The sequence below is a fragment of the Myotis daubentonii genome, chromosome 5, assembly GCF_963259705.1.
Source record: "Myotis daubentonii chromosome 5, mMyoDau2.1, whole genome shotgun sequence".
NCBI classification, from domain to species: Eukaryota; Metazoa; Chordata; class Mammalia; order Chiroptera; family Vespertilionidae; genus Myotis; species Myotis daubentonii.
This window is the reverse complement of record NC_081844.1, coordinates 87,506,733-87,534,469: the sequence shown is the minus strand read 5'-3', so window position 1 is coordinate 87,534,469 and position 27,737 is coordinate 87,506,733. Positions and strand designations below refer to the sequence as shown.

Here is a 27,737-nt window from a genome sequence, read left to right as displayed (position 1 = left end):
AGAAACCAGTGACAGCTTTTTCTGCTGCCAAAGAGCTGACAGTTCTCTGTTATCAACGGACTAACATGTTGGTAAGAATGGGCTAAATTTGTCTTCTTTTGCTTTTGTTCTGCAGTTTTTGAGGAGCCGGAAGATCCAAGCAACCGGTCGTTTTTCTCTGAAATTATCTCTTCTATTTCGGATGTGAAGTTCAGCCACAGTGGGAGGTACATCATGACCAGGGACTATCTGACCGTTAAAGTCTGGGATCTCAACATGGAAAACCGCCCCATCGAGACTTACCAGGTACAGACCACCCTCCACCCATGGGTGTATCGCACACTTCCACTGTGGGCTTCCAAGTCAGCCTCTGCCCACAAGGGCTTATCACAACACAGAAAAATTAAAGTGGTATATCCTGTGGGAACCACAGGATTTAAGAGGAGCTGCATATGGAGGGGCTAGAACTTAATCCTTATCTACTGAGCACTTACTGTGTGATGGATACCGTAGATTCAGATGTGGTCCTGCTCTCCTGACAGTCTGGTAGAGAAGTGAGATGACGAGCAGGGAATTGAGTGTACGGTGATGATACTGAGGGCCACCTGGGGAGAGAGGCTTTCCTAAAGAAGCAACCCTTCATCTGAGTCTTGACTCCATGAACTAGCCAGAAAAATTATGTTCTTAGAATAGGGTGTTGAAAGGCCTGGAATATGGAACACAGGGGCAGAAAGAGCTTGGAGATGTAGGCTCTGGTAAAGTAGATTAGGGTATTTTGTCTTTAGTCTGAGTACAATGGAGAGCCATTAAAAATGCCATTGTGAATTTTGTTTTTACCATGTGTTTTATAGTTCAACTTGTCAAACGGATTGAAGGAATTTAGGGCGGAGGCAATGGTGGCATGCAGGTGGAGAAGGCGGGAGGATGGAGCGTCTGTGAGGTTTGCTAACTGATTGGGTGTGGAGGGAAGAGGAGTCAGGAAGGCTGTGTAGAGGTTTGTAGACTTAAGGACAAAAAGAGACAGTATTGCTTAGAATGGTTGGCTGTTGTTTTAAAGAGGAAGACTAGACTTTGAGGTAGAAAGGATTTGCAGAAGCTAATTCTAGGCAAGAGTACAATGGAAGCAAAGGTCAAGAGGCAGGAATAAACTAGTCTTATTTTAAAGATTCTTGGGTTAGATAAAAAGAAGTGGGGAAATTCTAGAAAGAGAAATTTGGTTTACATATTTCTTCTTGAGATATATGCCATAATATTCACCCTTTCATAGTGTACAATACAGAGGGGTTTGGTCTGTGCCCAAAGTTGTGGGACTAACATTTTAAAATAAATATTCTGGTTGTGCTGGGGAGGAGACAGAGAGAATAGGTATGAGGTTATTGCAACATTCTGGCAAGGGGTGTAAGTAGCTTAGATGACAGTATTAGCAATGGAGGTGGTCAGAGTCTTGGTATATATCCAAGGTAAAACCAGTAGGATGGGATGTAAGAGAAAAAGAAGCACCCAGGATCACTCCGAAGGTTTTTATGCTGAGCAAAGTTGAGTTGCCATTTTATTTGGATGGGAAGTCAAGAGTTTGGCTTTTGACATTTTTAATTGGCTCAACATCCAGAAATACCAAGTAGGCAGCTCAGTATGAGTCTGGATATATCTTGCCTAGAGAACAACATTGGACACTCATGAATATATTGAGGTTTTCAAACCCGAGAAAAGAAGAGGTTGGGTAGAGAAAGTGGATTTGGCAAGAGATCTTGGGAAGAAGTGGCCAGGCAGGTAGGAGAAAAACACAGGAATATCCTAGAAGCCAAGAGCAGAAACTGTCCCGAGGAGGGAGCCATCAGCTGCTGTTGCTGAATCAAGTAAGGACTGAGACGTGACCCTTGGACTTAGTGATGTAGAGATTCTCAGGAACCTCCATGAAAGAGGTGTAGGTGGGTGATGAATGAATGTCTGATTGGAGTGGGTTCAGGACAGACTCTGAATAGAGGACGTGAACATAGTGAATACAGATAACTCAAGAAATTTTATTCTGAAGGGGAACAGAAACATGGGATACACGCTTAAAGAAGTTTTATGCCAAGAAGAAGCAGCCAATGGAGAGGGAGACAGCTAAAGGAACAAAGTCCTTGAGGGAAGAGGGTCCATTGCAGAATTGGCCTTAGAGGGGAAGATGGTCAATTCATCTATCAAAGAAAGAAGAGTGCAGTAGGCTTGTAAATTATGTGATGGGACTATAGACAGTTTCTTATGTCGATTTTCTCAGTAAAATAAGGTCATCAGCTGAGTGAGGGTGAAGAAAAAGGGTAAAATTCTCATGAAGAGAGTGAATTGACTAGGGCCATGGTCAGCAAACTGCGGCTCTTTGGCCCCTTGAGTGTGGCTCTTCCTAAGCCTTAACAATGTACCTACCTATAAAATTTAAGTTTAAAAAATTTGGCTCTCAAAAGAAATTTCAATCCTTGTACTGTTGATATTTTGCTCTGTTGACTAATCAGCATTTTCAGATCATGGTTTTCAAACCACGTTTAGCTAAGAAATAGATATTTTAGCACACGTATAGAAATGAAATACCACTACACTTATATACTATATCAAAGATGATAAATAAATGCTGATTGAGTGTCTAGACCAGGGGTGGGCAAACTTTTTGACTCGAGGGCCACAATGGGTTCTTAAACTGGACCGGAGGGCCGGAACAAAAGCATGGATGGAGTGTTTGTGTGAACTAACATAAATTCAAAGTAAACATCATTACATAAAAGGGTACGGTCTTTTATGGGAAAGAATCCCATAATCAATTACTAAGGCTTGCCCTGAGCTGTAGACTTAAATATGATGAGCTATTTTCAGGGTTTCCTATAGAAGAAGGAATGGCAACTTGTGAGCCAAATCCAGCCCTGCCTCTGTTTATGTGAATAAAGTTTTATTGAAACACAGCCACACCCAATTATTTTGCATATTGTCTATGGCTGCTTTCATGCTACAATGGCAAAGTTAAGTGGTTGTGACAGAGGCCATGTGGCCCACAAAACCTAAAATATTTACTCTCTGACCCTTTACTGGAAAAATGTGTCAACCCCTGAAATATAAGAACAAACCAATAGAGTCTGCTCTTGGTAGGCCTCATGAGCAGACCATTAACTACCAACATCAGACTTCCACAAGTACATAATTGAGAACCCCTGGGTTGGAAGACTCAGTGTCAAAAAGGTCAAACACAATCTAATATGAACACAGAAGCAAAATATTTGGAACATGAAGCATCGAATAAGATGAATTTTAAGTTCTCTCTTGCTCTGTTTTCTGTTTCTCGTGTATATATCTTACCTTATTCTTGCCTCTGATGGAGAAAGATGCATCTTGTTTGTCTAAGATTTTTAACAACAGAACATAAATGCAACATACCTTCACAGTAGCTCTTCTTTTCCTTCAGATGCCTTCAGTTGGAGGCAGGCAGGAGCTTCCCAGAATATCGATGCTGGGAGGAGAAAATACTAGTTCAGATAAGGTTTTCCCCCGAGTCCTTCCTGACTTTTATCCTTCAGGAATTACTTGTGGATAGTCACAGGGATGTAAAGGAAATAGTCAAGAATATTGTAATAACTGTATATGGTGTCAAATGGGTACTAGACTTATTGTGGTGATCACTTAATAAGTTATAGAAATGTCTAAGCATGGTGTTGTGCCTGAAACTAATATAATATTGCATGTCAACTGTAACAGAAAAATAAATTTAAAAATTATTGAGTTACTGGTGGTGTGGTTCCCACTAGTGGGCCTGTACTTCCAAAGCTCACACATTCTGACACTTAATACTCACCTGTGCTGTTTCTATAAGCAAAGGTGAAGGATCAGGAAAGGTTCATCAAGGAGAGGACAGCCTGGGTCAGGCCTGAAAAGGCATACCAACGCCCTATTTCTAAACCTTATGCTCTATCCCCTCCCTCCCTATCAAAATCCTAATTATTTTAAAGATAATAGTTGATACTTCTACCAAAGGAAGGAAGTTGGATGATCATAGTGAAGCAAAAGAATATTCTATCCCCTTCTTTATAACTTTACGATTTCTTTAACCACTGTGGGACTCTGAGAAGTGCTGCATTATACAAACCTGCTTAACCAAGGGTTTGCAGAACTTATTTCCCCTTCTCAGAATACTCACATCTGTGCCAGGCCTTAAACGTGCTCCATACCAGAGAAGAGGAAAGAGGCGAGAAGGCTGTCTGTTCTGCTCATCTTTCCCCTCCAACAGCAGGAGAGCTGGGGCATCGGATCAGAGATTTGGCTCCCACTGCCCCCTGGATTCACTCCCAGCCCAACTCCTCTCCCTCCCCCACACATTACACACAGCCCAGAAGCAAGTCAGTGATGACAGCCAGAATCAACACTTTCTAGAAACGAGACCCATGCTGAGTCCTTTAACTCCACCATCACCTTCTTCATAGAAAGTAGTCTGTGCTTTGAGGGAATGGGGAGAACAGTCAAGACATGGAGTAAACAGAAGTATGGCCCAGAAACCAATCCTGTCTGCCACCTGTTGTTATAAATAAAGTTTTACTGGAACACTTCCCTGCTCATTTGTTTATGTATTGCCTGTGGCTACTTTTGCATTACAGGGGCAGAGCTGAGTGGTTGCAACAGAGGCCATATGGCCCTTTATATTGTAAAAAGTTTGCCAGCCCCTGGTCAATACCCGGAATCAGCCCTCTTTTGCCCTCAGATGCTTTTCTGGTTTTATGCTTAAAAATTCTTAACAATCACTCAAGATTTTCATCCCTACAAACAGAAATGGCCTTCTGAGCCACTTCAGTATGCCCCAAAGGAGGCAGAAAGGGAGAGAATTAGTTAATTTGCAGCAGAGATACCAAGTAAGAACACAAGTCTCATTCTTGCATCCCCCTTCACCACCCACAGCCCTGAAGCAGACACCCTGGCAAGGCCCAGAACCTTGGGGGAACAACAGAGCCACGGTGGAGGAAATTGATTTGCAGTTAGCAATACACTGTCCCATGACTCAGCGAGCTTGTAAATACCCAAAACGTGTAAGGCCACATGGGATGAATCTTACCTCAGTCCTTTGCCCAGCACTCAGCACACAGCTGCGCCTGAGGTCAGCATCCCGCTGGACTCTGGACTCAGGAGAGGCGAGGGGCCCCGGCTGCAAGACAAGGGAGAATGAACCATCACTCTAAATCTGAACACAGTGACACATGCTTTTCCTACCATCCTTCTACCTTCACCCAGGTCTGTCTCCCTGTTGGCCTCATCTCAGGTCATTATCTCGGCTTCTGTGTGGGACTGAGACCCCGTGTACTATAGTACGGTGAGGCTAATGAGGCAGAGCGAGTGGGGGAGGCAGATTGCTAGAGTAGAGAGTGGGTGCCCTGGAACCCGAATACAGGGGTTCAGTTCCCATCCTGTCATGTTCTTTCCTGTGTGATCTTGGACACATGATGTCATACCCTGCACTTCATTAAAATGAAGTGAATGATGGTCCCTACATCCTGAGATGAGATTTTATGGATAAAGCACCTGGCTAATAACAAGTAACATACTATGTACGCCTATTATTATTATCACCACTCCTTACTACTGGGCCCTGTTGGGTGCCACTGCCCACCTACCAAGCTTGTTTGATCCATTCTAGCCACATAAGCAGCCCATCCTAATGCCCCACAGCTAGAAAGGGCCCCACCTGGTTTCAGGCCGGGACCACCTGGATCAATGCACGTTTACACCGAAAGAATTAACAGCTCACGTCAACAGAGGAGGTATTCACAGACATCATCCTTTTTTAAAGTAATTGACTCTGTTGATGTATTTCTTCCTCAGGTTCATGACTACCTCCGCAGCAAATTGTGCTCCCTCTACGAAAACGACTGCATTTTTGATAAATTCGAGTGCGTGTGGAATGGGTCAGACAGGTAAGAAAGGCTCAGTGGCCGGGAGCCTCCCAAAGGCCGGTCCTCTCCTGGCGGAGGCCTGGGTGGTTTCTCTTCCATGGATGTCAATGTCAGGTCCGAAGGCCTGGCAAGGATGCCTTGTGTGGGTCACCGGATGCCCCTGGGGCAGGCCTGGGAAGAAGGGAAGGACGTAGTGAGACCCTTGACTCCTCTTTCAGGACCAGCGCAGGTGACCCTTTGACATCAACGAGAAAATCTGATCTTTTACACACAAGACCACCCCCCCAGGGCCAGGCCAGCATGCTGAAAATGGAGAGCACGAATGATCCTCCCTCAGATCCCAGCACGAACGGTTCACATGACTGCAAACTTTCTAGATCGAAAATTATTTCTTGAAGCTGCTAGTATAGACTTGGCCAAAGGCCCTGGCGGCTCATTAGCTGAATGCTAGCCGGCCCCATTTATCACATTCCCTCTACGTGATTTATTACTGTTTTAAGGCCTTTGATTTCAACAATGCTTCATATTACCTCCCAATAGTTCATTTTTAGTTTGACAAATACAGATGAATCTCTGAGTTCCAGGAGAACTTGGCTCAGGCTTCCAGGGTCTGTCCCTGGTGAAGGCGGCACCAGCACTACAGTATTGCCTACAACAGTGATGGCAAACCTTTTGAGCTTAGCGTGTCAGCATTTTGAAAAACCCTAACTTAACTCTGGTGCCGTGTCACATATAGAAATGTTTTGATCTTTGCAACCATAGTAAAACAAAGACTCATATTTTCAATATTTATTTAAATGCCATTTAACAAAGAAAAATCAACCAAAAAAATGAGTACGCGTGTCATAGGTTCGCCATCACTGGCCTAGAAGCACAGAAATCCAATGGTGCCAAAGCACTCAGAGAGTCGCGCCTTTAGTGAGCGGGAGCTGTCCCTGTCCCTTGTTCAGCCTACTTAGCCAATGAACCAGAGCGCCCTCCATGTAGCCTGGAAGAAATCACCTTATGGCAGAAGACCCAAGTCAGACCATCTAGCTGGCATAGGACGGGGGAGGGGGGGGGCAACTGTGATATACGAACAAAAGCTCCTACAGGGGAAAAACTAGCCAGCCCTGTTATTTTATTACTTATTTATATATAATGTATTTGTTTATTAATTATACATATTATTGTGTATTTGTTGTCATTGTTCTCATTTCCCCTCTATCTTAGCCTAGATTCAAAAACTACACTTATTAAGCGCCTACTGCAGCCGTGGGCAAACTACGGCCCGCAGGCCGGATTCGGCCCGTTTGAAATGAATAAAACTATTGGGGAAAAAAACCGTACCCTTTTATGTAATGATGTTTACTTTGAATTTATATTAGTTCACACAAACACTCCATCCATGCTTTTGTTCCGGCCCTCCGGTCCAGTTTAAGAGCCCATTGTGGCCCTCGAGTCAAAAAGTTTGCCCACCCCTGACCTACTGTGTACCAGGCACCTTCACACACATTGTTATTTAATCCTGACCATGGATTAAATAACAGAATGTTATTTAACATAAACAACATAAAAATGTTAGAAAATGGCACTCCGCCACTTACTGGGCCCTGTTTGGTGCCACTATCCACCTTGTTTGATCCATCTAGCCACGCAAGCAGCTCACCGGCCCCTCCTACCGCCCCACAGCTGGGCAGGGCCTTCGAGGTCAGCTTTAAATACACACAATGCTTCATGGTTTCAAAGTGCTCCTGCCCTCCTCACCTTCTCCAGCCTCACAATCCTGAGCCCCACAACCCTGTGACTCACTGACTGAGCCCCAGAACAGAAAGGAACCTAGGGAACAGCAGTAATTAACAAGGAAGCTTATCACCATCCTTATTTCCAGGTCCAAGGCTGGTTGCTCTTGGCGACTGCGAAGGACATCAGCAGTCGCACTCTGGAGCCTGTTTGGGTGTTTGTTTTTAATAAAATGTACGGTGCCATCAGCAGGCCACAGGGTGGCGGGGCGTGCTTTAGAAAGGCACCGTAGGGACATGTGACGACCCTTTCCCCACAGCACTCAGTGGCACCATTTCCTCTCTGCCTTTCAGCGTCATCATGACCGGCTCCTACAACAACTTCTTCAGGATGTTTGACCGAAACACCAAGCGTGATGTCACCCTGGAGGCCTCGAGGGAAAACAGCAAACCCCGGGCTATCCTGAAACCGCGAAAAGTGTGCGTGGGGGGCAAGCGGAGGAAAGACGAGATCAGCGTCGACAGCCTGGACTTTAGCAAAAAGATCTTGCATACAGCTTGGCATCCTTCAGAAAATATTATAGCAGTGGCGGCTACAAATAACCTATATATATTCCAGGACAAGGTTAACTAGGAGGACAAGTTATTATTGCTTAATAATCTCACATACTGAATACTAGTCAAACACGTTTTTAAATGTTTCTTTGGGTCTTCATTTGATGCATTGACTTTCATTTCCCTACACGGAAAACAACTGGGATAGAATTCAAAGGAGTCCAACTTTCCCATATCCCCAGTTCTAAGACACTTTTGTCCAACCCAATAGGTCCCGGACACTTCTGTTTAGAATTGAGAGCTGCCAGCTAACAGTAATTCTTCCATAGTTGACCTGAATTTCTGATGCTTTTCTTTGCCCAGTTTTCTCTGGTGGGTCCCGTGTTCTGTTGCTAGGTGTCTGCTGAGATAAAATGAGGTTGTCTGTAGTATTTAAAGTGAAAGGGGATACGTTTTTTTTTTAATTAAACAATTCCCTTTGATTGAAAAATTCAACAAAAAAATAAACACCGTTTACTCTACTCTTTGGAGAAATGCTCCTTGTTTTGTGAGAAAGAAAAAAAAAGAACTAGTCAGCATCTCCTGCCCCAACAGCACTTCTTTTTTTTTTTTTTTTTTGCCATTTTCTTTTTTAACAATTTCATTTGAGCCAGAGATTTATCTCATGAGGCTGTGAAGGGGATGCTGAATGAGAAGGGGAGGACCGCATCAGCGCCGCTATAGTCTTTCATTTGTAAGCGCCATAGAAAGAGCCTGAGAATCTGGCTGGGAAGCACCGCGAGTGCTTCAGGGGACATAAAGGGAGCGCTTCTACACGGCGCTTCTCAGGGCTGGCTTGGCAAGGCCACGGGGGCCAGATTCCATCAGCCGCTCTGTTCCTCTTGCTTTTTGTCATTTTAAATGGCTCCATATAATCCTCCACTTACACGTTCCCTGGCTTTTTCTCTTCACCCTTTTCCAGCTTACTTACTCCATTGACTTCTAAAGGCCGGGCCCTGGTTGTTTCTTAGCTGGCGTTCTGCATGAAGCTGGAGGCTGCGGGGACCAGCCCTGGCTCCCTGAGCAAGGCTGGCCTGTCCTTTTCGGGCGGGCGTGTCTCCTGAGCAGGCCCCCTCCCGTCTTCCTGGGTTTGGTAACCAAAAGGAACAACCCATCGATCTCCACTGTTGCTAGAACCGATACAGCCAATAAAAATGCTGATTTGTACAGTCTAATTGAGCACTTCTAACCCTCCCCAAGCTCACCATCTGCAAAAAAATGGAATCCGGGGGAATGGAGATGCTTTGACAATAGAGTGACGTCAGCTTAAACCTGTGGAGGCTGGTTCGTCCTTCCCCCAAGTTGAAGATTCAAACTAAAACTTCCAGAAGGTTCAATGTGGCACACCTCTGGGAAGGAGACACAGTGAATTCAAAGGACTGAAAAGCAAAAGGTTTCTCAGAATAAGCAACACATAAGCAGAATTGTAAAGCAGGTCGCCCACCAGGCCAAGCATATTATGGCGTTTCTAGTAGAGAGAACATCACAGGTGAGGTCTGAAGCAAGCATGGATGCTGCACGCACGGCAGCGTGAAATGAATGTTTCTAATTAGATTAGAAACACTTCAATTTGCCAGAACTGGCCTGGCCCCTCTTTCTTTCGTGCATCCAATAACAAACAGTTATGAAGCCCCTAGACCCAGGTACAGTACTTAACTATAAAATAGAGTAAAAGGACACCATATATCCTTGTTATGTGACAGCCACTGAGCAAGGCACTTTTTAAAACCATTACGACCCCCTAAAGGGTAAATACATTATTCCGTTTTTACAGCTGAGAAACAGACTGAAAGGGGTTCGATGGCACCGTCGCGAATCCACAGCCACAGTCCGATCTGGAGCTGTCCTCTCCCAGGTCCGTGCTGCTCCCACCACAGTGATGGGTAACACAGAGCTGCCCTGTCCTGTCTCTTTCCACTGGCGAGGACACTCACAAACACGCCGTCTCTCTGCGACCGAATATTGCCTGACAGCTGCGCAGGAATACAAATCTGGTCACCAAAGCAGAGAGTGAAGTCAAGTAGCTCCCAGAGGCCTCTAACCCCTGACCTGGACCTTTTTATTACCTTTTAACCATCCCCCAATTTAGATCTTCCACGCCCCATTAGCTAAACTGCTGGTGGCCGGACAAGGTGACCTGCCTTCTCTGCCTATTCTGGCCTTGGACGCTGTCAAGTTAATGATCGCTGCCAGGCCAGAACCAGGGGGTTAGTGACAGATCCCCAGTCCACTCCCTACCCCTCATCCCCTGAAAAGCTAACCTTGGTCTCAGACAGACAGCTGCCCTAAAGCCCTGCCTGCTGACCCAGCTCAGGACCCCCCATGTGGTCTGCCGTATTAGGTTTGAGCGAGAGTGGAAGGAGCATTTCTCTAGAGCTCATCCTTGTGCCGATACCGATATCACAGGGAAGTGGGGGCGGCCACTGTCATATGCATTCTTGCTCTGGGCAGCTAACAATACACTCCCTCCCACCCAGAGCAGTAACTTGTGAGTTGAAGAGAACCCGAGGGAAGCTGGAGTAGAAGGGAGGGGATGGGGCTGCCTCATTCGCAGAGGAAAAGTAGTATTTTGGCACTCCAAACCATCGCTCGGTTGGGTGATATTCATGAATGTGGTCATTCATTCACTCAAACATTTCATGGTCAATCTGTACTACCTGCAAGCCCTGTGCCGGGTGGTCCGGGAAGCAGGCGTACACTGCCATGGGGGTGCAGGTGATGTTAGCAGGAGAAGGTTACAGTGCGGAGTCCGGGGCACCTGCTGGGTGGAACGCTGAGCTCCTCCACTCACACGCTGAACTCTTGGCAAATCACTTCACCTCTCTGGGTCTCAATTTGCTTATTGATAAAAATAAGGATATAAATGGCACCTATATCATAAAACTGCTGTGAAGATTGAGTGATTTAATATAGCAGAGCTCTCAGAATGGTGCATGGGCAACAATAAACACTCAGTGTGTGTTCTTGCTGTTGTTCCCCCAGCTCTGTAAACCGGCGTAAGTGCTGTGATGGCTACGGCAGGCGCCGGGAGAGAGCAGGAAGCACCCCTCATCCAGAGGAGCGATTCCTAGGGTAAACCTGACAGATCAGTAAGGAGTACGTGATCCAGGTGAAGAGAAAGGGAAAGAGCGGTCCAGGTGCCGAGATTGTATATGAAAAAGGGGGAAAAGCACCTACTGTGTTTCCTGGGAAAAACAGGAACGCAGCCCTAGCTGGTGTGGCTGTTGGTTGGAGCATCATCCCATACACCGAAAGGATGGGGGTTCCATTCCCGGTCAGGGCACATACCCAGATTGCAGGTTCGATCCCCAGATGGGGTGTGTATAGGAGGCAACCAATCGATGTTTTTCTCTGACATCAATGTTTCTCTCTCTCCCTCTCCTTTTCTCTCTCAAAATCAATGAAAGCATGTCCTCTGGTGAGAATTAACAAAAAAAATTAGGACTGCAGGCCAAGAGAAGGGGATGTAAAGGGACAATAACACATGACATGAGACATAATAATGCACGGCCTCAGTGAGGCTCGCACACTAGGGCTCTCCAATAGCCAGGCTATGAGCCGCTTGATTGAGAAATTATGGTTCCCATAGCTTAGCAAATGCATATGGTCTGGGCACAGAGGACGTATCAATAAGCTCAGCTCAGTGTCACCTCCTCAGAGAAGCCTTTCCTGACCACCCTACGTTCCCCAAGGCCTGAAGCATTTCGTCCACTCTCATATCCCCAGAGCAGAGAGAAGTGTCTGGCACACAGTAGGTGCTCAATCAATATTTGTTGAAGGAATTAACAAATAAGGGAGGGAGTGAGGAAGACAGGCACAGCCTCTGCCCTCAGGAAGCTTACAAGATGATCAGGGAGTTTGAGTTACAAGGAACCTGGCATACGGCCTCACAGCACTGCCCAGAGGAGTCGAGGAATTAAAAAGAAAAAAATGGAGCGCCAGTGAGCCGAGATGTGTTAAGAACCAGCGGCGGAGCTCAGGTTGCAGCCGCAGTTAATAGAGCACGTGTCCCTGCCTGGTGCATCACCACCACCCCCAGCAGCAGTCAGTCTTCTGGGACCCTGCAAAGCGTGCAGAAAGGCTGACAGCTCACAATCAATACCATGTTCACTGATGCAGGGAGCAACATTATCACATCCAAGATGTTGCCCCCACATCCCGCTCCAGCACTAAATATTCCCCATAACAAGGCTAAGGGGAGTGACAAGAGCTATTATTTTCAACCCTCCCACTTGGAAGCAAGAGATGAGGCGAACCTTTCCCTGGATAGTCTTAGGGGAAAGCAAGCCAGTTCCCCCAAGAAATCGCTCAAAGCTGATCCCAGGCCTGACACAGCAAGACAGGGGTGCGAAAGACTGGCATTTCCACTTTGTCTGGGTGTCCACAATATAGAAGGGGAGGCTCTCTGGGCGGCTGAGAGGGGGATGGATGGTCCCACACACACACCCAGGTTGGCGGGAAATGTGCGAGGGGTGGATGCTGGGCTGTGTTCTATGTGTCCAAGTCCCTCTAATAAAATGAAACTTCACACACACACCCACACACACAGTTTAGCTTTCCTATTTCAGCTTCTCTGACTGTGGCAAACTGAAGGTCATATTTCATTCAAGCCAATGGCTTCCAACTCTAAGTGCAGGTGGCTTCTGAATAGTCAGCCGGAATTTATCAAAGGGAACAGCAAACAAGTGCATGTTAAACACCACCCATTGCTCAGTGGGGGAAAGGGGAGTGGGTCAGGCTGCACACAGCCCTGCTGTTAAATCTACCCTCACATGGCTCTCAGCCTGTGCCAGGACTCTAACAGGAAGCAGGCGGGGCAAGGATGCCAGGGATGTTTTCCTAATTCCATAGTGAATTTATTTAATGGCAGGCTTTTTTTTTTCAGCCTTTCACTTCCTTCCTGACAAGATGAGGAATATTGCTCTTATTTTTCCTGTTCTTTTTGAAAAGGCAGACAGGTTAATTAGTTATTTTTATGATGCTTCTTGATCAAATAAATGAGCTAACACTCGAAGATGGGTATATTCACTGGAGATGTGACAAATGTCATAGAAACTCAGAAATTTGTCCATCATGGAACAAGAAAGCTCAGTTCACAAGCTGACTTTTCCAATGCACAAAAAGCATGCATTTCGGGGACGGACCGGCACAGGGACGGTTAACTAACTCCATCAGCCTCAAACGGTGTCTCAAGAGGGACATTGGGGAGGCGCCCACAAGAACGGTGATTATAGCTTCCTCCTGTTCTCCAGCATTAAACACAAGATGGATTCTTCTTAACATGACACCACACGCACACACATGCACACACACGCACACAGCCTCAACAGACCCTCCTTTCTCAGAGACTCTGTGACTCTTCTGTCTGAATGATGGCGGCTCCCCTGCTGGAAACAAAGGTTGTCAATTCCTTATTGTAGTTTATATCAGGACCGGGATCCATTTACAAATGAACACTCCGCTGGCTTGGTTGATAATAAAGTTACATGACGCCACGTAAGATTGTAACAACTTCCGTCTACACCTGCTCATTACATTGCTCAGTCACAATGACACTTTGGGTGGAATAACTGTCCTGGTGATGAGCAACAGTTGAACATTATTCTTTGTGGAGCCATTTCAACCTATTCCAGCACTTTCACCACCAGACAGGTGATGCAGTCTGCCCCAGGTTACATGGAGAGTAACTCCGAGACCAAGGCTGACGCCAGGTCTTTCCAATCTCTACGATCAGCCTTATTTCATTGTTGGGTTTGTGTTGTTTGTTGCTGTTGTTTTTTGTGGGTTTACTTAAACCTAGGCTGAAGGTCTTGATAAAAAATGTCAATTCCGACTCAAAGAGAATTCAACATTTCTGTCTGTGGTACCAAAGCCAGTTCTGCAAGGGGTCTTAGGAGGACTGCCTCACGCCAACACTCACTGGCGTCCGTGTTGGCACAGATTTGCACAGGCGGCCCACTGCAGTTATCCACCACATTCAATATCATTGACCCACAAGATTAAATGCTACTAAATACTTACCTTCCTGCAGATCTCTATGCCCAACAGTTATTCACATATGACCATGTGCCACACAGTAAGCTACACAGATAATCAAGGCACAAGCCCTGTCCTTAAGGGCTACAATCTAATAAGAAATACCATTCCAACAGGTGATCTCAAAATAGCCTGGTTAATGCAATGGCAGAGGTATGCATAGGTTATCACAGGTATATAGAGTCAGATCATCTGATCTCCCTCCAAGATGAAATGAGTCCAGTCATAACGGAGGATGAGGTCCACCCAGGTGAGCACGAACATGAGCGAATGCTGAGAAGCCCCACCTGTCCTGAGAACTACCAGCAGTTTGATTTCGCTGAAAGCAAAGACTCGGCGAGGACAGGCTCGAGTGCGGGTGAGGGAGCTGAGGGCCTTTTAGAGGGCTCAGACATCACTGGAGTGCCACTGGGAGACTTCTAAGGGGAAAACTGACATCGTTGGAATTATATTTTCGAAGATCCCTCTGGTAACTGTGTAAATGACACATTTGAAGTGGACAACATTGAGAGCAGGCAGTCTACTCAGGAAGCTGTTGAAGGGGTCCAGGAAAGAGAATATGCGGGCCTGAACTGGGGATAAAGGAAACACTGAGGAGGTAAGATCTGTGTAAGTTAGAGACTGACTTGATTAGAGAAAAAAGAGAAGTTAATGGAGGTGCCTAGGTGGGTAGTTAAGACGATAAGCAATGTCGGGAGCAGAGATGAAGACTAAACGGACAGGAGTAGGGCTTAGGGGGAGGAAAAAAAGATAAGGGGTCTAACTTTGGACATAATGGCTTTGAGGAGCCAGAGCAATCAGTGACCAAGCTGTCACTACATATGATGGAGAATTAGTCATCAATGCATTCTGGCCTTTATACAGAGGACTACAAGTTGGCATAGACAGTGAGATTCTGTTGGCTGGGGAGAGGGCCCTGGGGAGCTGTATGTTTCACATCAGAGCGGGGGTGCGGGGGGGTGCGGGTAAGCACACCCAACGCAATAGAGGAGGAAGCACTGGAGTCATAAGAAGAACCATGGGCAAAACATGTTGTGGAGATAAGAGAGAAGAGTTCCCCCAATGACAAATACAGTTCCTATGGTTCTATATTTTAAAAAAAAATAGAAACCCAGTAGAAAGTAGGTAATGGACTTAAGGCGACTCACAAAAGAAGATATCCAGAAAAGTCAATGAACATACAAAATGTGCTCTATTTAGTAATCAGGGAAATGTAACTACTACTATCCAACCACAAAATGAGAGACATTAGAAGGACTGACGCTAACAAGTGTTGGCAAAGATCTGGTTTAGAGCAGACGTCAGTCAACCCTCCCTATAAAAGGCCAGAGGGCAAATAATTCAGACTTTGCAGACTGTCCGGTCTCTGTTGTAACTACTCAGCTCTGCTGCTGCAATGTGAAAACGTCCATTGACAATACACAAATGAATGAAATAGTGTTCCAATAAAACCATATTTACGAAAGTAGGTGGGGGCAGAATTTGGCCGATATGCCGCAGTGTGCCAACCCCAGGCTTAGAGCTTGGAGTCTGGAAAGACCACATAGGCTCCATTACTTGCACAGTCCTGAACAAGTGATTAATCTCTCTATGCCTCACTCTCCTCATCTGTAAGTGAAAATAATAATACCCCACCTCACAGACTCATTATGAGGATTCAATGAATTAGTAAATGTAAAGTGCTTGAAACAGTGCCTGGCGAAGTGAAGGGCCGAGTGTGTGAACTGCTTTACTGTCGCCAGCATCATCATGGTCCATGGTGCTGAGAAAGGAATCCAGTCTTGTGTCATGTGGGCCCAAGATCAAAAGAGACCGAAAGCTCTTGGCCCAGGCTACCCAGTTACAATAAAGTAATAATATTCCTTTTTTGCTTAAAACAGTTTGAGCTGCTTTTCTCTTATAACTGAAATTATTTCATCTGACAAAATTAATGAATCAGGATAGGGATGAAAGTTACCTAACACACCGTTTCTGCGCCCGTCACAGACGTCACCATTTAAACACGGGCATTTCTCTCACCTAGCCTCTGCTATGGACTGAATTATGTCCCCTGCCCCCAAATTTATACTAGTATGTTGAAGCCCCACCCGCCTGCAGGGACGGCATTTGGAGATGGAGCATTTGGGAGGTTATTAGGGTTAACTGAGGTCAGGAGTGTGGCATGGCCCTCGTGATGGGACCAGTGCCTTTATGAAAGAGGCATTGAAGAGCTTGCTCCCTCTATCTGCACCTACACACTCCAAGAAAAGGCCACTGAGGACACGGCGAGAAGGTGGCCTCCTGCAAACCAAGGAGAGAGCTCTCACCAGACCCCAACCCTGCTGGCACCTTGATCTTGGACTTCCAGTCTCCAGACTGTGAGAAATAAATTCCTGCTGTTTAAGCCACCCAGTCCACGGTATTTTGTGATGGGAATCCAGGTTAATGAAGACAGACATGTAAGCCCGCCCACCCCACCCCCACCCCCACCCCCCGCCAACGAAACAGGACCCAAGCAGCCTATCAATCCATCAAAGTCGCCTGTGAAATAAAACCTCTCTATGCCTGCTGGAGGTCATGGATTCTAGGAGCTGATCCCTGGTAATACTGATGAGCTTTGTGAATGTTCTCTAAGTGTATGTTTGTGACAGGGAAAGAAATTTGCCAAAAAAACCTATACATTTTTAGATGTGCAGTCTCCATTTCTAACTTCTCATTTATGAGTCTTCATTCCTTTCAAATCCATACACTTTAAACTGCCTGCACAAAATCCTTGAAATCCTCCCACAGTCCTCCTTTCTTTACCAAGTACCTTTTCTCTCCGAAGGGCCAATAAATGCTGTTTGCATGAGTGAAGGCAGCAAAGGCTGCTAACGAACAAGTTTACCGCCTGGCCGGTTTTGCTCAGTGGTTGGAGCGTTGCGCTACAGACTGAAGGGTCTCTGGTTCAATTGTGGTCAAGGGCGAGTACCTCCGTTGCTTAATCCCTGGCTGCAGGGCATGTGTGGGAGGCAACCAATCAATATGTCTCTCTCACATCGGTGTTTCTCTCTCTGTCTCTACACCTCCCTTCTACTCTCTTACAAATCAATGGAAAAAATACCCTTGCGTGAGGATTAACAAACAAAACAAAAAAGGACAAGTTTCTCCTCTACCCCAGAAGTGATCAAATTAATAGACTTTAAACTGTACAGCGTCACTGATGACTGTAAGGTCCCTAATCTACTGTGGGGAAACCAATGGCATAATTAACCTGATTTGTTTGACATGCATAGAGAGCCTTTGAATTCAGAATGCAAACGAGCCAAGAACCTGCATACTTTCCTTTTTCTTTAAAATTTAATTAGCTTATTGCTAGCAATATTCCGTTCTTCCCAAATTCTTAACGGGCGGTGGGAATACTATTACTACCTCCTTGAAAAATTACTCTGATGCATTCCTTCTTCTCAAATAAGTGAAGTTACCGTCTGTTGGTTAAGAAAGAACTCCCTGGTAATTCTACTACGAAGTGTCCATCTCAGTGGTGCTTCAAACTCCACTGTGGATCAGAATGACCTGGAGACTCCTTAAAACATAACGCTGGGCCCGTCCCCAGAGGTTCTGCTTCAGTAAGTCTGGGGTGGGGCCACCTACTAGGGTGGGTGCCCTGTTTTCACTCTTTGCTCCTATCTAGTGGCCATGGCTGCATAGACCACAGTGCAAGCCCCTTAAGCCAAGCCCGAGCCACACTTGGAGGCTCAGAGACCACAGGTCAGATTGGTCTGGTTTCTGGTAGACGCGGCAAACCTAAGAGCTGGGGCGGTGTTCTACTGTTGCCATGTGAACCACAGCCTACCTACTTACAAGCTGCGTTAGCAGTCCGTGGGGAAGTACGTACAAAAATGAAAAGCACTTAGGAGCCCTTAGAGCACTTTGTCAGAGTAATTCTATGACTCTGGATTCTCATACTAAAAAGTAGCCTTTATTTCACTTGGGTATAAGCATTGTTGCTGTGTTTTAGCACAGACAGTCTGAGGAACACTGGATTTCAGAGGGGCAAAGTCGATCTGCAGAGAGAAACGGCAGAGGCAGATGACCAAGAAGGGGTCCTGGTTCCAGCCCACTCCTGAGACCCGGTGACATCTGTGCCCTTAGATTCCAAAACACATCCCTGGGTCCTTGTGGGTGATGCTTTTTGCTGAAGCTTGCTCACGTGATCATGTGATTTTATGGGCCTTGAAACTAGAATCCTAGTGAATATGTCCATACCGGTCTCTGAGGGGGAAGAAAGCCCTACCAGTCTTCATCCTCGTTTCCTATTAAGTTCTAACCCGAGACTCCATCAGCCAACCCACAGAAGCAATCACCTTTTCCTTCTCATCCTTAACTAGACCCGTAAAATAAAAGGGCTCTTTCTGCAGGAATCATGGAGAACACAGAGAAGGGTGATGGCTGAAACAGATGAGAGTGAATTGATAACTACTATATATGGAGAGCCTACTGTGCGCTCTCACTGCATGCACACTGTGAGCTGATGCCCACAGGCTTGCTACACGTAGCTCACTTCATAGTGGGAGAGACACAACAGACAACAAATAAATCAATAAACCAGATCATTTCAGAGAGTGATACATGCAGGGGGGGAAATATATATGTGACAAGGAAAACACTCAAACTATCAGCTGAGACAAGAAGGAAAGGAGGCAGAGATGAAAGACTGAGAATTATAATAAATGTCATTTATTAAAGCCCAACCCTGTGCCAGGCCTAAATATTTTAAGTGCCCTCGGAATAGCCCTAGGAGAGCTGTTGTCACCCCATTTTAGAGATGGGGGATAAAAATTCAGGGAGGTTCCCTAACTTGCCCAAGACAGAGTTAGGAAGACAGAAAGGCAGGCATGAATCTCAATATATATTACTCCCAAACCCATACCTTAACTGCCCATGGAAAACAGCAGAACACAAAGGTGGCCTCAATGAATGAGTATCTTCTTGGTCACCCAGAACACTCAGGCCCAGCCATTCTGCTTCTTAGCACAGAGGGCCTGGAAATGCCTTCAAATACACGTTTCCCTCTCTACATCCACTGCAAAGGCCTCCTGCTCAGGGGGGGCGGCCTGTGTTGGTTAGTAGAAAGCAGCAGGAGCCAAGTGCTTCGGGCCACATAAAAGCTATTTTTGCAGGAAGCATCTCACAAAATGGAACAAGAAAGAAGGCTGGAGAATATGATGTTATTTCCCCAAGCAGAGGCAGGGGACGGCTGTAAAATGTCTCATAAAATCCCGACAAATGTACAAATGGCACGGACTTCAGTTGAACAGCGATGGAGTGAGTTGTTGTACATCTGGGTGGGGTTCCCTGGGGCTCCAATCTTTGTTTACAGGTGCTAACCCATCCATCACACCCCCGTGAAGCTGTGTCCTCCCTCCCTCTGCAGGGCATGCAGCCCTCTCCCTCCCTCCCACTCTCCGGATAGGTTAGTGCACCTGTTTTCCAATAACACTTTCAGGTGACTGAAGTCATCCATCTTTCTGGGCCTTATGGGTAGGCAGACTCTGGATTTAGGCCTCCATACCCAGCTCCAGGCAGGATGCCTGACATCCCAGCCGTGAACAAAGAAACGCAAGAACACTAGGTGCCTTGAGGTGAGGAACAGACTTATAGAATGGTGACTCCAGTGGAATAAAAAACAGAATAAAATATCCATTCCAACCCCACTATTCTAGAGTTCACAGCAATCTAAGATAATTTTTGTTGGCTTTACTTGTATGCTGCCTATGAAATAAAAGTACACTAGAGTAGTTAATATCTTTAATTACTTTAGTAAAAGTAGCTCTCTTGTATGCATGCATATTAGCATAACCAGTGGACACAGACACTGGGGCGGTGGGGGCTTGCCCGGGGTGGGAATGGCTGTGGGGGAGGGGGGTCAATTGGGGAAAAAGGAGACATGTAAAACTTTAGACAATAAAAAAAAAAAGCTCTCCACAAACCCACCATGTGCTATCCTAAGAGTTATAGTTGACCAGATATCAGTAATAACAATATTACCTGCTCAGTAAGCATCAGTTATGTGTCAGATCCCATCAGAATATCTATCACCACCCTTTATGGTATTGATAGTATTATTCTCAGATGATGGGATATTGAAAGTTCATAACAGAATAGGCCTAAGGCCCACCCCAGCCACCACCTAAGGGAGCAACTCCTGGCAACTCCCCTCAAAGGTCACTTCTGTCCTCAAACAACCTGCCTCAGGTGAGATCCACCTTCAGCACCACCTTTGCACCAGACTGGTTTCAGGCCCTGGGGCTGGAGATACCACTGACACCTCATCCTCTGAGCCTTCCTGTTCTCTCTATACAAGTGTGTCGAACTCGCAGCCTGTGGGCCGCATGCCGCATTTATTTGGCCCATGTTAGCCTTTGAGTTTGACATGCTTGCTCTACAAGCATCCCTTTCCCTGGCATGCATGAGCCTTTCGTAGCCCCACAGTTCAAAGGAAAATCTGAAAGTATCCCAGCCCTTACAGGAAACAAATTCCAGGTGTTATCTCATAGGATATATAGGGTGTCTGGTCAAGGTGGGGGTTGATTTCTCAGAAAAGGACTCTTGTTCATTCTCATTACTTTCCCACCAAGAGAGGCCTTGCCACACGGGCAAGTTTTTTCTTTCTTAGATTTCAAGTTTGAACTCTTAAGCATCCTTGTAATGAATGGACTTCTTGTGTCTTTATTTCTTTGTGTCCTTTACCAGTCTTAACATGGTGGGGAAAGAATTCAGATGCAGAAACACACATGCAGAGATACATACATATAGACATAGATAGATACATACACACATGGATGGATATATGTACACAAAGATACATACACAGGTAAATATACACATGGATACATATACATGGACATACATCCATATCTACACATAATCTGCACTTAGGAAGCCTGCTTAGGTTAAAATATAGATAAATAAGTTTTATCTTTGGAATTAAAAAGATAGGGAGAATCTCCCAAATGTGGGAAATATGGTATTTTCCATAAGTCTTATGTGAATATTAATAAGTTTCTCAAACTAGGTATTGAGTAATATTCCTGAGACTCCTTTTAATTCTCAAGGACCATGAGACCCAGTCGAGGACAAGCGCACGTTATAATTTTAGGAAGTTTCTCAGCTTGCTTTTATAAACGGGATCCACTGAACCTGTTTGTTTAATAGTAATGTAATAAAAGCTTCCTTAGCAGTGAAAAGACCAACCTGTACGAATACAGGATATTGAGGTTACTCTTGCAATAATTATTCTGTTCCATAAAATTTATTGAGCATTTGTGGAATCCCTGTAACACCCATTTCCCCAAGCGGCCATGAGCACTCCAACCACATGCTTCTAACTACAGTTTTGCCACTTGATAACCCATGATCTTGAACTTCTCAATTAGCTTTCAGGTGATTAGATAGCTTACACAAGAATCAACCAATGAGTGCATAAATGGCAGGTGGAACAACATGTTTCTCTCTCTCCCCCCACTCCATCCCTTTATCTCTAAAATCAATAACAATTTTTTATTTTTTTAAATATTTTTTATTGATTTCAGAGAGGAAGGGAGAGGGAGAGAGAGAGAGAAACATCAATGATGAGAGAGAATCATTGATCAGCTGCCTCCTGCACACCCCCTACTGGGGATCGAGCCCACAACCCAGGCATGTGCCCCTGACCAGAACCGAACCCAGGACCCTTCAGTCCACAGGCTGACCCCTCTAACCACTGAGCAAAACCGGCTAGGGCAACAATTTTTAAAATAAGGAGAATATGCTAGAGATTCATCTGATACAATTCCAAAATATTAAGAACTGTAGTCATGAGGGCAGAATTGACAGATATTATCTGAATCCTTATTCATGGCAGACACTATGTGTACAGCTCTTCATTTTTAAAAAAAAAAATACATTTTGTTGATTTTTTACAAAGAGGAAGGGAGTGGGATAGAGAGTTAGAAATATCGATGAGAGAGAAACATCGATCAGCTGCCTCCTGCACACCCCCTACTGGGGATGTGCCTGCAACCAAGGTACATGCCCTTGACCGGAATCGAACCTGGGACCCTTCGGTCCACAGGCCAACGCTCTATCCACTGAGCCAAACCGGTTAGGGCAGCTCTTCATTTTTTATCTCATGTGCTCATCACACCGTGCCACAAATACTCTGCTAACCCTGCTTTCCAGATTAAAAAAAGCGAGGCCAAGAAAGAGTGCAGGTAGGTGGCAGAGCGGAGTTGGACCTTGCTCACTGTCCCCGGGCAATGTGGCATGGAGCCCTTAACAACCGTGTTACTGGACGGCATTTCTAAGTGACAAAACTCAAACACATTATTTGGGGGGGGGCCCTCCGGGGGGGAGATGGTGGAAGGAAATCATTTGTAGGCTTATGAATTCTAACATGTGCCCCTTCCCAAGAGTTGCAATCAACTTGTGTATTTACAACAGTTGAAGTCATTAAAATGATAGGCTCAGTGCTCAGCATCCCAAGGGATCGCCAAACAACAGAGCACAAATGTCCTTTATTCCCTGGCCGGATCAGAGCTGACTCTGCTTTAGGAAATTGCTGCCAATGAGCTCTGGGTCGTCTATGAACCACCTAAAGTCACATGGATTTTTCTGGGATGAAAGTCCACAGAGTGGACGGTTTCTCAAAGGGCTCCAGGACCAGCATGCCAGAGACAGCCTGGGAAGTGCCGGTCTCAGGTGCCCCTGCCGTGGACGTCTTTTCCTGGACATCTCTCCATCAGTCCCTGCCCTTCACAGCCATAGTTCTGCAGAACTCATTCCCAAAGTCAATTCATCCCCGTGTCCAGCTGCTCCTGTGGGCCCCGCAGCCGGCATGAGACACTGCGAGTGTGTCCTTCACCGCTTCTGGTAATGAGTTGTGCTTTTAAGCAGCCTGACACAGCCAGGCCTCTCCTTCCTAAGCCGAACCCATTAGCATATACGACCCCATTTACTGATAAATGCATGTGATTTGTTTCCAGCACGTCACTGTATTATGGCTGCTGCTTGTCTTAGGGCGCGTGTGAAGTTTTATGCAGTGGTGTTTTTGTTCTCTTAATTGGAGCCTTAAATTCTAAGGAAGAAAACAATTAGTATTTAATTTAAAATCACTCACGGGTTGCCCTGACTGGTGTGGCTCAGTAGGCTGAGCATCGTCCCATGCACCAAAAGGTCTCCAGTTTGATACCTGGTCAGGGCACACACCCAGGTTGTGGGTTTGATACCCAGTTGGGTGGCTCCTCCTATAAAATATGGATAATATGGGTAACAACAGCACCCCAGAAGTTGGGCACCACCTGGAGGCGACTGATTAATGTTTCTCTCTCTCCCTCTCCCTTCCTCTCTATGTAAAATCAATAAAAACAGCCTGACCACTGTAGCTCAGTAGTTGAGCATCGACCTATGAACCAGGAGGTCGTGGTTCAATTTCTGGGCAGGACAAATGCCCAGGTTTCAGGCTCTGTCCTCAGTGGGGTGCACGCAGGAGGCAGCCAATCCATGATTCTCTCTCATTGTTGATATTTCTCTCTCTCTCTCTCTCCCTATCCTTTCTTCTCTAAAATCAATAAAAATATATTTTAAATAAATAAATAAAATAAAAATGTATTTTTAAAAATAATAAATAAACTAAAATCACTCCTGGGTTTTCAATCCTTTGGTGCATCAAAAGGGGAAAAGAGGAGTAAAAGAAAGAAGGGGGAAATCTAATAGATGAACCTGGGTAAAGACAACCAAGGCTCCTATCTTGTCAGATGTAGGGAAGACCTAGTCACATTTTTTCTGAAGAGTAGGCCATTCCGTTGTCTTTCTCAGGTGCTGTGACCACGTCTAATGGACCAGAGGCCAGAGTCCCTTCGCTTGGCCATGGACGGCCAATGGAAGGATCAGATTCCGGTATCTGAGTCCCAGCCTGCAGTGACCTTGGTTATGTTACTTAGTTTATATAAGTTTGCATCATCTCTCCTGTAAAATAGGGATAACAACAGTACTCAGTGCATCGGTGTGACAGCGTGCTTGACTGCAAGCAGGAAGAATCTACAGAGCACAGATGTGCACAGCTGGAGGGTCAGCGGGAGCACCCCCTCCCCCCATGCTCTGACGAGGGGGCAGTCAGTCTGTCTACAGTGCTGCTGGCAGGAGCACACAGCCCACTGCCCCGTCTCTGCCCTCTTGTCTCTTGCTCACACTCAGATAATCTAACATGAGTGCCCCCCTGCTGACCTGCCTGCTGGAGTCAGGGAGAGGGAAGCTGGGAACCCCAGAGGTTGGGCACTGCCTGGAGCCCCCCACACGAGGGAGAGTCACATGATGCTATGCACAAGGGCAACTCTCCCCCAAACAAGAAATAGCTATGACAACAGGATGGTTGTGAAGAATCAATGACAGAATGCACAGAAAGCCTTTAGCAACCTACCAGAACGCAGCAGATGGCCAAGACATGGAAGCTATTATTATTGCTATAATTGGCAATATTTTTTTAAAAAACAGGAATAATAAATTTATTATAAGAACCACAGAAGGTATAGTAGTGCACATACAAAAGAGGGAACCTCTGAACCAGAGCGCTGGCTGATGCCTCATCAGGGAGCCCTCCGTCTCCAGAGTGGCTCTGAGGATACCAGGTCCAGAGGATGGCACCCTGACCCAAAAGTGAGCCCAGCTAGAACACATGGTGCCAGGGACAGGGTTCCCCCAGAATGCTCTGCTCCCCAGGACCCCCAGTGCTGAGCAGGCCCCAGGGCTTGAAGGGAACATGCTGCGAGGTGTGAGGTCCAGCTGGTAGTGGCGACTTGAAACTATCCACAGGCCAGACTTCCTTCCGAGACACACGGGTGCCCCTGGATGCAGGAGCCTCCCTTCCGCAGGCCCCGTATGAACCCAACACTGAGCAGTGAATTCTGTGTGTCTTTAGGGTTTCCTACAGAAACGGGGGGAGTGTTTTCTGGCACACACACCAGGGCTGTAGCAGGGCCCTGGCTTCTCCCCGGAGACAGGGAGGACAGGGGCTCTGCAGGTGCCAAAGGGACAGCAGCTTGAGGAGCGCAGGCCCGGGGCATGTCTGCCACTCCTACCACCGCGGACTCCAGAGCCCCTGTCCCATCCGGTACCTGTCCCGTCCAGTTCAAGTGTGGGGAACGCTTGGTAGGTCCCCAAGGCAGAAGATAAAAGCAGGAAAGCTAACCTAAGCCCAGGCTCTCTAGGGAACCCACACCTAGAAGGGTCCGACACAAGGTGTGTGTCCTCTGTGGCCCCAACAAGGCTGCCAGCCGACCCGTGGTCCCTGGTGGGCTGGCAGCCCGAGATGCAGCCGTGCTGGTGGCTAGGTAGCTGAGAGGCAGGCCCGGTGGATGCTCTCCGCCCAGATGTTAAGCAGGGCTGTAACTGAGTGCTTATCGGGGAGCTTCAGCAGCCTCGAGGTCAGGTATCGGTACACCAACTGCAGGAAGGGGCTGGCGTCGTACTGCCACCGCCGGTCGATCCACAGCGGGCTCTGGGAGGGGTAGTCAGCGGGCACACGGAGCTCCAGGGGTGGCACGCTCGGGAGGTCCTTGTCATTCAGCCTGCATATCAGGTGGATGGTGCCATTGTCACTGCAGTGAGAAGGGTCCAAGTTCACCAGGAACTTGGGGTCCAATCTGGCCACCTCCCCCTGGAGCACGTCGGGGATGCTCTGCTGCTCATCCTCTTCCAGCTTACGCTTCCGGGCGCACACCACCGGTGCCGTGATGGGTGGGCCATGGATGGCCGTCATGGCTGGCATGAATGTGTGGTGCAGGGAATGGTTGAAGACGGGCGAGTGGATGTTGGCCAGGACGGCATCCAGGAGCGGCTGGCACAAGCACTGCTGCTCGGTTGGTGGTCCCGGGGATGGTGGGGGCGTGAGCACCGCCATGTCATTCTCGAGGTTCTCCAGGGCGACCTCACACTTCTGCAGAGTTTCCAGAGGGCACCGCTTGGAGGGGTCAGTCAGGATCTCCAGAAGGCTCTTCATCATACTCAGGTCCTTTTTTCTGTCTTCATCCTTGTCGATCTTGTTGATCATGCGGCGTAGGGGCTCGATGTACTTGGACAGCTGCCTCAGCTTGTCCAGGTACTGCTGCTCCTCGGCCTGACTAGAGCCCGCTGGGCTCATGACGGAGCTGGAGTTTACAGGGGTGTTTAAAGGTCCCGGGGAGGGGACGCTGAAGTTCTGCAGAGTGTGCGCTACCACTGGACTCTGGGAGGGCTGTGGTGAGGGGCTCAGCAGGAAGCTGCTGGGGGATGGGGCAGGGCCGGGGCTGACGTTGGAGTTGGGCTGCGGGGACGGCTGTTGGGGAGGGGACATCGACTGCGGGGTCTGCGCCTGCTGGCCCGGCGACGGCGAGGACGGCATGGTGAGGCTGTCCTGGCTGACCCTTGTCTTTCTTTGATGCCCTGCTTCTCAAATACTAATGTTGGGGTCCAGCCCCAGCAGGTCCAGGGGTTCCCAAAGGTGTGGACGGAGTCGGCAAAGAAGGAATGACACAGAGGCAACGTTCAGTTGATTATCGTAGCGAGGCTCTCCAGCCAGGTTCTGTGTCTTGGCAGTATTTTTAGCAGCTACCGCTCGGGCCACCAGGGATGATACAGGCAGATGATAAAAACAGACTCATTTTCGATGAGTTCGTGATGAGGAATCCTGGGGAGAGGGCGGAAGGAAGGATAGGCAGTGAGCAGAGAGGCCAACGCCTCTGAGGAGGGACAGCTAAGGACGCAAGGCCACTGGGGAACTACCCTTGACATCCCTGTCAGCCTGGGCGCAGGACCATCGCCAGCAGAACTGCTGCTGTGGCCAGGGCCTCCCTTCGATTGTCCAGGGGTCCCTGCCCCACCAGCCGGCCCTACACAGGAGGGTCTTCCCTCTTGATGACCTGCCTCACGTCTCAGGTAGAGGAAAGACAGACCTCGGTCCTCCTGAGGTTAAAGCGCAGGCTCAAGCCTTGTCATTTAAAAGGGATCCGGGTATCCTTGCGCATCGTTTGATTCAAAACGACAGCTGAAGTCTAACTATTCGCCCAGTGTAACCGCAGAAAACGAGGCCTGGCGTGGCCATGAAGTCTTTGCATCTCTCTGCTGCGGACAGTGGGGATTTTTTTGTTAAAGGGCAGAATTCTCACCACAAGTTCAAGGCATATTAGTCAGTGGCTGAGAGCTCAAATCAAAAGTGAAATCGGACCTTGGAAACTGTGGTCCCGAGACATTCAGATATTGCGGGAGACGAGCAGTGTCCTCTTAAAGGTGTGTGGTGTGTTACCTCTGGCGGTCATCGGCTGACTTCGTTTTGTTTTGTTTTTTGCCTAAGCTGACTTTGTAATGCCTGATCCTTCCTCCCAATCGAGGTGCATGATGGTTTGCAAATGATGAACCTGAGGCCTTGGAAGGCTCAGAAGGGCCACCCCAGTAAAAGAAATTAAAGAAAGAAACCAGAGTTGGTATTGGGTAAAATTTAGTGACATTAATAGAAAATTTAGTATTGGGTTTAAGG

General features: G+C 47.0%; 2 protein-coding genes across 5 annotated transcripts in view; one reads left to right on the top strand and one right to left on the bottom strand.

Moving 5' to 3' along the window:
• Positions 1 to 8,676, top strand: part of PPP2R2B (protein phosphatase 2 regulatory subunit Bbeta) — a 342,291-nt gene extending 333,615 nt beyond the window's left edge. For all 4 annotated transcript variants that reach the window (XM_059698784.1, XM_059698785.1, XM_059698787.1 and 1 more), the window contains 3 exons: positions 116 to 285; positions 5,809 to 5,900; positions 7,955 to 8,676. In XM_059698784.1, the coding sequence (XP_059554767.1) occupies positions 116 to 285; positions 5,809 to 5,900; positions 7,955 to 8,234 (542 nt within the window). In that variant the 3' untranslated portion in view covers positions 8,235 to 8,676. The remainder of the gene's footprint in view (positions 1 to 115; positions 286 to 5,808; positions 5,901 to 7,954) is intronic.
• A 16,048-nt stretch (positions 8,677 to 24,724) lies between these two features.
• On the bottom strand, positions 24,725 to 27,519 carry LOC132236160 (mediator of RNA polymerase II transcription subunit 15-like). The gene is made up of 2 exons (XM_059699541.1): positions 27,507 to 27,519; positions 24,725 to 26,647 (listed from the first exon to the last, which is right to left on the bottom strand). The coding sequence occupies exons 1-2, from the start codon at positions 27,517 to 27,519 to the stop codon at positions 25,554 to 25,556; spliced, it is 1,107 nt and encodes a 368-aa protein (XP_059555524.1). The 3' UTR covers positions 24,725 to 25,553.
• Positions 27,520 to 27,737: the final 218 nt, after the last annotated feature.